General features: G+C 55.2%; 1 protein-coding gene and 1 long non-coding RNA gene across 2 annotated transcripts in view; both read left to right on the top strand.

The window, feature by feature from the left end:
* Window positions 1–10254, top strand: part of PHGDH (phosphoglycerate dehydrogenase) — a 25672-nt gene that overhangs the window by 5602 nt on the left and 9816 nt on the right. Inside the window, exons 2-5 of the mRNA XM_011366387.2 lie at window positions 1658–1809; window positions 3438–3503; window positions 4621–4675; window positions 4767–4865. Coding sequence (XP_011364689.1) covers window positions 1658–1809; window positions 3438–3503; window positions 4621–4675; window positions 4767–4865 — 372 coding nt within the window. The remainder of the gene's footprint in view (window positions 1–1657; window positions 1810–3437; window positions 3504–4620; window positions 4676–4766; window positions 4866–10254) is intronic.
* Window positions 4872–7338, top strand: LOC111744688. The gene is made up of 2 exons (XR_002782279.1): window positions 4872–5277; window positions 5744–7338. It is a non-coding gene; the product is annotated as an uncharacterized LOC111744688 (long non-coding RNA).

Below are 10254 nucleotides of genomic sequence, written 5' to 3'. Positions count from 1 at the left end.
ACCCCTTACATTTTCTAATAATGCTTGTACTTAAAAAAATTCTTGTAAGATATTCTTCCATTCTTCTGGGTTTTGAAAAATCTGCAGCAAGGTAGGAATTAAATATTTTTTTCCCCTAAGTTTTCCTAATACCATTTCTCAGGTGGATCTTCCTTTCCTCCATCAGTTTGAATTCTGCCTTTATTATTTTCTAAATTCCCACACGTACACGGGTCTGTGAGTTTAGCACCTATTTCAGTTCTGTTAGTTGACTTGCCAGTTTCTGAACATTTTTCTCCTGGCTCCCTCCCGATATGTCCTTCCTTTTCAGAAAACTACTTTTTTTTCTTTTTTTTTTTTTAAAGAACAGAAATTTAAATCTGACAATTCTGGAGGCTCAGAAAACTCCCGAGTGCTCCCATAGATAGATCTTCAGCCTCTTTATCGCAGTCATATAAGAGATTTCTGATGCTGGATTTTTAGTCACGGGACATGTCTGACTACTTGGGGAAGGACTGTGGAGTGGGGAGAATAGGTTTGCGTGGGCCTCTCAGATCACTGGATTCATTTATTAACTTACTGTTTTATTGAACGTCCGCTATTAAAACAACCTTCGCTTTAGGGATGTAAGATATGTGAGAAAAGCAAACTGCAGGTCGGAGGACAAGAAAATGTGAACCAGGTGATATGAGAATTAGGGGGAGACGGTGACGGAATCCAGGGTTGTTGGCAAAGGTTTCATGGGAGAAATGTTTATTGTGCCTTGAAAACTCGGTACTGTGTGGCCAGGCAGGGGGGATGCTTCTTTACAGTGCACTTGAGTGTGGGACAGACAGCAGTGTCCCCTTTGCCCAGGCGTTGGCTGATGTTCACCTAGGCATTCAGAGAGCCTTCAGGATTCCACTGGGTATTGGCAGTCAGCCCCGAGGGGGTGGCTCCTGTTACTTCCTCAGACCTTCCCATGCTTTTACATGCTGCGGTCACACCACACGTGTGCGTCTGTCGGGATGGGGCCGTGACTTACCTTGTGTTGAGTGTCGAGCATAATATTGGATACACACATATCGGGCGCCCTGTGGGTGGCTTGCTCACCCACCTGGGACAGCCAGTCTGGGGCAGAGCACGTGTACGTTCACCTGCTTCATTTCTTGAGGAGCCTACGGAAGCCTGTCTTGGGGGGTCTAGCTTAGTCCTAGGAAAGTAGCTGTGACGAACACGGAAGGTCTTATTTTCCAATAGGTATATTTTTGGTCTAATATTGCCTGAGTTTCTGAGCTACTATAGACCAGCTTCCTTTGGTCTCTATTTTCGGAAAAGGTTTTCTTTCAACAGTCTTTTCTTTAGCTCTCTTTGTCACCGTCATGAGACGCATGCCTTCCACGTGCCAGGCGTGGGGCTCCAAAGCAGAATTCGATCCCACGTCTTCCCTTCCGTCCCTCGGGGTCCGTGGAGGTCATGATGCCCAGGGAGCAGGTGCTGTACCTGTTCTACGTCACTGCTTCCTCCCACACAGCCAAGGAGGCTGGCGCTCAGGTTCCTGGCTCGTATGGGATGGACTTGGGTTCGAACCCGGGCCTGACCGAGGGCGGGGCATGTGGCTCCCACTTGGGGGCAAAGAAGCTCTAGAAGGTCCTCCAGATCAAGTCTGTGGACCCAGATGTTTCTTTTTCTGCCTCAGGACTGCGAAGGCCTTATCGTCCGCTCGGCCACCAAGGTGACCGCCGATGTCATCAATGCGGCCGAGAAGCTCCAGGTGGTGGGCAGGGCCGGCACCGGTGTGGACAATGTGGACCTGGAGGCCGCGACGAGGAAGGGCATTCTGGTCATGAAGTAAGCTGTGGGGGCCGGGCTGGGTGTGGAGCCTGACCGCGGGGAGGGAGGGCAGAGCCCACCTCAGAAAGGAGGGCTTCCTGGAGGAGGCCTGGTCCCGGCCGAACCTGGACGTCTGGGTGACGCTCGAGGGCTTCTGACATGGATGTTCTCTTTGTCATCTCGAGATGCTTCACAGACCGGCCCCTCAGATGCTGTGGGTCTGCAGCCTGGTTTGGGGGTCAGAAGGGTGTTAGCGAACTGACCTGTGTTCTCTGCTCCAGCCGTGCCCCCCAGCCCTCCGCCCCCCATTGTCCTGGCTGGAGCCAGGTATCGTCAGCTCTGCCTTGATCCTTATCTCCCGGGAGAGGGACACCGCACATTCTTTCTCGGCCTCACTTCCCTCTGGAGCCGGGGCCTCAGTTTCTCTTTCCCATCTCAGGGCCAAGAGGAAAAGGGTCCCTAGTAGAGCTGTTTTTGCGGAAATCCAGGGCAGAGGTCTTGTCGGCATGCCAGTGCGTGGTGACACTCGTTTCTGGCTCCCGTCTGGCACTTAGCTGGTGAGGCAAGACTGTCCCCAGTCCCTTTCTCGGTTCTGGAGCCTTTTCTCTTCCCTAGAGAACCTCACTATCCTAAAGTCCTTCCCCCGCCACTTCCCCCCGCCCGGGAAGGGGTTAGTTGACTGGCCATCTGAGCGACACTACCCTGCAGTAGGAATGTTAGCTGCTAACCCAGCCGACGTGCTTGCCCCGGACCCAGAGGCAGCAGCCCCCAGCCCCTGTGCCTCTTCCAGTGTCCCCATCCAGCCTGTCCCGCTGGGGAGCCAGGAAGCCAGGTGGTCTTGTGGAAAGACAGACGCCAAGAATCTTTTTATCTTTTTTTTCTTTTTTATGTGTATAGAGTCTCTAGACTTTTTTCTCCTTGTAACCTTCATTTCCGGAGATGAAAAGACCCAGTTGAGGAAGAAGGAGTGTGTGTTAATAAATTCTTCCAAAAGCCAAAAAAAAAAAAAGAGAGCCTTTGAGAAAGAAGCTCACTTTCACGGGGTGCTGTCTCTCTTCTTTCTGGGAAATGGGCAGAGTCAGCATTGCTCTGCCTATCAAGGTGTGAGGACGCTTTCTCGTTCAGGGCTTGTGGACGGCACGGGAGAGGTCGCACAGGCGGAGATAGAAATATTGGCTTTGCTACTGATAAGAGCCTGGTAGGGCAGCTTGGGGAAGGTCAGGGGGCGACGGGCTGACCTCTGCATTGGTCACAGGCACAGCTTTGTTAAGATAGATTACGTGGCGCCACAGGTTATTTGCGCTTCCTGTGGGCAGGTAGATCCAGAGACGAGAGGAGAGAGAGAGGGACTGAGTCACATAGGTCTGTCCCAGTCCTGTGCCTTGGGAGAAAGGAGCTGGGGTAGCGAGGCCAGGTGTGCGTCTCCCTCCGCGTGCGGACGTCAAGCCAGCGTTTCCTTCCAGCCCTGGCACGTGGGCAGGAGGCCATCATAGAACCCCGGGATGGGGACGTGGGGTTTGTGTTCGGAGTGCGTAAGCTCACAGAGCAGGGGACAGCGCGTGGCAGGCACTCGAGGCCTTCCGCTGGGCGGGATGGGAATACTGGGTCTGGGCTCACTCCCGTCCCCCTTTGTCTTTGCTCCTCAGCACCCCCAATGGCAACAGCCTCAGTGCTGCGGAGCTCACCTGTGGGATGATCATGTGTCTGGCCAGGTAGGTCCCCGACTTCTCGGCAGAGCCGGTCCCTCTGGTAGGTCAATTATTATGACTCCCCGAGCAACGCGACCCAGAGAAACTTAGAAATATTTCAGCTTGGCGACGTGGACCGCTAAGAACAGCGACACGGAGAGAGAGAGAGAACGCGACATGCTCATTTCCCCATTTCGCCCACTTTACCTTTTCCTCTTCTGTAAGTCGGGCCAGGTATCGTTCGGTGCTCGCGAGGCCCTTTTCCCCCATCATGGTCCCCAGCTGACTGGCCTGGCGAGGACCCTAAAGTGTAAAACCCGGGGAGGCTCTGTCACCAGCTGGGGACAGCAGCTAGAGGGAGGGTCTGGGGATTTCCCGTGCTCCATGGTGCCGTGTGTACATCTTAGCAGCATGGAGTCGGTGGGCAGAGAGCAGGAGGTGAGAACCGAGAAGAAGCAGGCGAGGGCTCTGTCTTGCGAGGTCAGAGGCATTTTGTCTGCCAGGCTAGCCTCGCTGAGAAGGGAACACTTCCTCGAGGCAAGTCATTGTCAGTAATTACTGGGGCCCCATGGGCCAGAGCACCGAGATGGAGCTTCTTCCCTGAAGCTCATTCCCTAAGCTTTGCTGAGTTTCTGCATGAGCCTGTGGGGCTCTGATGGCAGAACAGATTCCTCTGTCTCTGTCTCTGTCTGTCTCTCTCTCTCTCACACACACACTCACACACACTCAGTTAACTCTAAAGGAAGCATCGGGAATCAGCTGTCCCCTGCTTCGGGAGATGTTGCAGGTTGTGGCCCTGGATGGAACAGGAAAATGAACCTCTTTGAACTTGCGGAATCCTTGACGCCGTCAGAATCCCTCAGTACCCCGTGTCGTCCTCCCCACAGACCCCGGAGGGTGGGCTGTGGCTTTTTATTCGCCCAGTCACTTAGATCGATACCCCAGAGGCTGGGGTGGAATCGAGGCCTCCTCCCAGACTCGCAGTCAGGCCTTGCGGGGCACGTCCCTCTGCCGCGCACCTTGCCGCTCCTCCGGGGGCACACCCGGCAGACGTGGCGGCCGTGCACACCTCATGTCACGCCTCCGTCTTGGGCTGGCGGGGGTCAGCGCGGGCCCTCCGAACGTGTGTTTGTCCTCGCAGGCAGATTCCCCAGGCGACGGCTTCGATGAAGGACGGCAAGTGGGAGCGGAAGAAGGTGAGCGGCTGGCCTGGCCTCGCCCGTCGGGTCCGGTGCCCGAGGCCCAGGCCTGGTGCCGACTCTGGCTTCTTTGCCCGCTTGGTTGCAGTTCGTGGGAACAGAACTGAGCGGGAAGACCCTGGGAATTCTCGGCCTGGGCAGGATCGGGAGAGAGGTGGCCGCCCGGATGCAGTCCTTTGGGATGAAGGTGAGAGGTGGGGGCCCCTGTGAGGTTTGGCTTCCTGAAGCCGTGGTGGAAGAGGCAGCTTTGCTCGAGAGACGCTGAAGGCTTTTGTCCCAGGAGGGTCTGACCCCCACACCCCTTTTGGAGCCCCTGACTTCAACAGGGAGGGCGGGAGCGGTGGCCCGCTGCTGTGGACATGTGAACTCCAAATCGGGGACTACTTGGTGGAGGTTTCAGCTTTGGGGTCCCAGTGGAGAAGACAGAGCCCCTGTATCCTGCTGGCGTCCCCTCCCCTGCTGCGACGGCCTCCTCCTCGTTTCGCCGTGTCTGTCACCTGTGGTGATTCAGAAAACAGGCGCAAACTGATACCAATTAAAAGAGAGCAATCGTCCGTCCGTGTTCCCGCTCCCCTCCAGTGTCCGGAAGAGACTGAAAGGTGCTTGTCTGTCCACTGAGACGGGATGTAGAGCCGATGGTGGTTTGAAGACCCCACATGGTTTTCAGAAATCATCCCTGCCTCCCCCCACGAGGCCTCGCGTCGTCCTGTTCTGGGAGCTCAGTAGGCTTCTGGTTGAGGGAGGGTTGTCATCAACAGCAGTGCCACCCCCTGGGGTCAATGTGGGAGGCCTTCGAAGGGGGAGGCCACTCAGCCGAGCGGAGGGCGCCACAGGAGTGCTCGCATAGGCCGCAGTGACTGCTGGCGGATGTCTCTGTGTTTACTGTGGCTTTTGAGGCGATTGTGGGTTCAAACGGCAGCCAGGGAGGCTTTGGTTAAACATTAAGGAAAATAGCTTTGAAAATCAGATCACTTCAGGTCTAGAAAAATTTACATAGCACGGTTACAGAATTTTCCACGTCTCCCTTGCCCCCTCCCTGTCTGTCTGTTCCTCTCACCTTCATAGGTTTAGAAGGGACCCTACGGGTAAACGCTTAATTTTACGTTGACCCCTGGAGTTTGTCGGTTTTTCCTGAGGGCTCACGGCGAATGGATGGTAGTCAAGAAGCCAGGTGGACTCCCCATTTCACCACGCTGAGCTTCGTCCTCGCCTGCCTCCGTACCCCGCCGTATTTCTTTCAGGCAGCCAGACGTCTCTCCTGAGCCTCAGCTCTGGGAAGGGTAGCCCTGTTTTTCTAGATCTCCGAAAGAGGTGGGTGTGTCTCAGGATCCATTGATCCTGAAAACAAACCGAAGCCAAGGGGTGGCAGGGCGATAAGCCCCAGGGAATACTTTCTCCTCCCGCCTGTGTGTGAGGGATCAAGGTATAAAGGTTTGGCTCACGGGAATTAACGGGTCATCTAAAAGCAGGGGTCAGGGGTCAAGTAAAAATTCCAAGCACACAGAATCAAATGGGAGAGTGCTCACTTCATGGATGGTGCTGGAGTCTGGGACGGACCAGGGCCCCCTGTTCTGTTAGTCCTGGAGCCCCTTCCCCATAGAGCCACAGCATGTCGGATGTTCATTGTCAAGTCAAAGACCTGAGACTTCGGCAGTGACTTAACCCCGACGAAAAGCCCCGCCTCATTTCCTGTGTAACTGAAGTGACCGGTAATTTCGTCTGTCCATCTGGCAGCCCTCAGCCACTCAGCCACTGTCCAGGGCTGTTTCCGAGAGGCCCAGGAGCTTGTAGGACCTTGAGCATCAGCCGCGAAGTGACCGACACCCCGCAGACGTGTGTTTGATCCAAAGAGATGTCCAGAGCCTGTTCAGGAATGTCAGTCCGTGCTGCTGGACACACCCCGCACGCATGCCCAAACGTTCCATTCCCAGCATGGCCACACGGGTCCGGGTGCCTCCCTCGGGGGTTCTGTCCACACATTTCCGGAGGGTCACTCTGCGCTGTCTCGCTTCGGGGACACGCTCTCTGTAAACCCCCGAAATCTGCCTTGTATCGCCCCTGCCTCCCCCCGCCCCCACTCCAGCCCCTCAAAAGCTACCTGGCTCGGGCCGTTCTGGGGTGACTCAGGTCGCGTCTCCGTGCTCAGCTGCTCACCTTGACCGGGCTCCCTAACACGTTTTTGTCTCAGGGCAAAGAGATGATGGACCTCAGGTGATGTTCGGGCAGTTGTGGGGAGCCAGATTTCCTAAAGGGAAGGAAGGAAGGTTCTTGAACAAATTGTGAAAGAGATGGTTTATCGGTTTCCAGCTAGGAAAACAGGGATCAGTGTTTACTAAACACAAGTTGCCGTAAGCTGGCCTCGTTCTTTCCTGGGAAACTGACGTGAAACTAGTCGAGCCTGGAAATTAGATGTCATACACCTAGACCATTTGAAATTATATAACATGCGAAGGCATTTTCACAAAAATCGAGATACAGATGAGGGTTTCTTTGATTCCCATCCGGATCCTGGTGTCCTCAGGTAACATCTAGGCGCGTGTCAGATTTTTCCTGTGCGTTTGTGTAGAAGGCACGCGTCCTCTACAGCGAACAGAGTACTGAGCTTGTCGTTAAGGTGGAAACGTATGTCTTGGAATAAATAGGTTTGCCGTGCGTTTAAACCCTTGCATGGAATTCTACTGTGTGGATAAATTGCTTAGCTGTTCCTCTGGCTGTTCTCTTAACACGGACCTTTAGATTGTTTGCAAATGTGGATGTGGGCGGGAGTTGCTCTGGTTGGTGCCAAGGGGTAGGTGAGTAGCTGGTTGGAGTAACTGGTCGATCCGGTTCATTCTGAAGGGAGAGTGTACCGGACGGCTCCAGGGCTCTGCCTTGTCCTCCGTTCTCATCAGCAGCCTGGAAGATGTGTCACTTGTGGATGACAGGAAGCAGGGAGAGGTGTTTAATAGAAAAGTGCCTAATCAGGCCCTAAAACACAGGAAGGCTGGAATGGTTAGGCACCCTAACAGGAAGTGTAGCTACAATACCTCTCAGTGCCCTTCCAGACGGACCCCAAAAGCAACTAGACAAGTGTTGGGTGTAGAGGTCCTTTCAAAAACTTTTCTGGGGGAAAAGGCCTTCGGCTGACAAAAGCGAAGTGTGGTGAACAGTGGTGTGGCTGAAAGAAAAGGTAATGCGACCTTGGCAGCACGAGCAGAAGTATGGCTTCCGGAGCAAGGGAGGTGATGTTCCCCATGCTCTGGCCTGGTCGGACCCTCTGCGTGTATTGTGAGCAGTCAAGGGCCCCATGCTCTGCAGGATTGCAGCTCTGGGGACAGGAAATGGTGAGGACCTCTCGTCCTGCTTCCTGCGGATAGGTTGACGGCGTCGGGGTTCCAAGTCAACACTTGAGAGTCACAATGGGGGCCTTTGAACAGCTAAAGGGCAGCCCCGTGAAGAGTCACGTTCTTTAAGGAGTGAATCCAGAGGGACCAACAGGTACAAGCCAGAGGGGACAGCTGTAGACAAGCGCTGGCCCCAGACGGAGTGGGTGGTCTCGGGAGAGGGTGAAGCTCCCATCACTGCAGGTACACCTGGGAGACTGGACCAGCACTGGGCCAGCACGTGCGGAGGGCGTGTGAGCATCGGCAGGGACGTGGGAGCAGGTGCTCTCGACAGCCCTGACATCTCTGGGCACCCACCACCCGTGAAGTGGTCCTTAGTAGTGAGTTTGCTGTGCGGCCATAGGAAATGGTGTGGATTTATTCAGAACTGCGGTTTATTGCGGTCACTTGGGAGAAGACCGTAACTGAAGACGCAGAGTGGCCCAGGAGGCGGAGGGGACGCTGCGTTGTTCTGGTCGACAGCTGGATGGGCACGCGCAGCACTGCAAAGCGTGTGAAGGTTATTTTTATCGTCCCCTTCTCTCCCTGGCACCTGAGGTGTGTCCTGTGCCCTGATCTGTCACCCAGGCTGTTAGTCACTAAGAAAGCTGTCAGTGGATGGCTAACATCCGACCCATTCCACGGGGTCACGGTGTAAGAACTGATCCCTTCATATCATAGGAGTCTCAGGGAGAGACCATCTTGTGCTTAGGTGTGGGGGATGGGCTTTCCCCTTTGCCCTTCTTTCTCTGGTCACTCACTGAAAGCGGGGAGCCTGGCTAGATCTGAGCTGTGTTACAGAGCCCAGCCAGGCAGCCTCCCGGTACCGCCTGCGTGTGCGTTGGGGCTGGTGGTGGGGGAGCCTACACACGCTGCCATGCCCAACGGGCACAGGCCTAGGAGGATCCCTGACATGCCACCATAGAGCTGCTGCTGGCTGGCTCTGAGCCACATGGCACAGATGTGGGTTTCAGGATGATTCTGACCGCTGGCAGCTAGCTGGTGGTCTGACTCATCCAGGTCTTACCCTTTATAGGATTTTCTGGTTTTGATCAGTAGCGTTGCTGATAACAGGTGATAACATCGGAGGCTCAACTCATTCGTGCTGGCCCGTGCCCTGGAATGTGTCCGCAAGCCCAAGCTGGCCAGGCGCTGGCCGAGCCTTGCCCTTATCAGGGTTTTCTGTGGCCAGCAGACCAGCCTCTCTTAACAGTTTCTTTGTGGCCAGTGTTGCGTTGAAGTCGACTTAGCCCAGAGGGATGGACGTTGAACCCGAGGCCCCAGTCACCACTGATTGTTTCAGGCCCAGCTAATGTTTCCCGAGGTCTGCTGGTCAGACACTGCGCTCCAGCGACGCGGTGGGGACATATTATCATCCCAGTTGCAGATAAGGAAACCGAGGCCCAGGAAGGTTCTATGACATGCTCAAGATAATAGGACTAGGACCTGGTGGCGGAGGCCAGCTCGGACTGGGGGCCTCCCGCCTTCTAATCTGGGGCTCTCCGCCCTGGACCAGCAGCACAGCCGTCTTTAGGCCTGGTCTGTGTTAGTTCAACAGTCCCTGGGCCATTGCACTGTCCTCAGCCTTCCTCCTGACGAAAGCTCTCCTAACTGATTTCCTACTGCCCTAGAGCTGATTCTCACCACGTGCTTCCCAGAGCCTGCAGAGGGACACAGGAAGGGTCTGGGAAGATGGCAGGTTTGGATCGATCTGGTTCTATATTGGGCTTCTGTTGAAGATTTCATTGTCGGGGGTGGGGAGAGGTATAATGCTGAACTAAAAACATTGGGCTATGAGGAGGGGGCGTGTGGCTGGGCTCCCCTGTTGGGGCCCCTTTCTCCTGAAGGCGTCCTTGCTGTCAGTCCACTGCTGAGCCAGAGGGACCTGGACCAGGCCTGCTCAGCCTCCCAAGGCTGCCCACTGTGACACCCGCCAGGAGGTCAGCCTGGAGTAGCACTTGAAAAGCTAGGGTTCCTTCATTACCCCAATCTCGGGAGTCTGTCCGGGGGCCGGGGTTGAGATGGGGGTCCCCTTTACACATCTTCCCTCTAGGCACAGTTCATGTGACGTGTCTCCGAAATTGCTCCCGCTTCTGTGCACTAGGACATCTGATGCTTTCCAGACGTGTCCGGACCTGCTCAGGCATTGGTCTCCTGGGCCTGATGTCACCCTTCTGACTCCCCGCAGCATGGTCTCTTGGTGCCAGGACCCCG

The sequence above is a fragment of the Pteropus vampyrus genome, unplaced genomic scaffold, assembly GCF_000151845.1.
Source record: "Pteropus vampyrus isolate Shadow unplaced genomic scaffold, Pvam_2.0 Scaffold6, whole genome shotgun sequence".
NCBI classification, from domain to species: Eukaryota; Metazoa; Chordata; class Mammalia; order Chiroptera; family Pteropodidae; genus Pteropus; species Pteropus vampyrus.
Note: the sequence above shows the minus strand (reverse complement) of the source record. Positions and strands in the feature narration are given on the sequence as shown.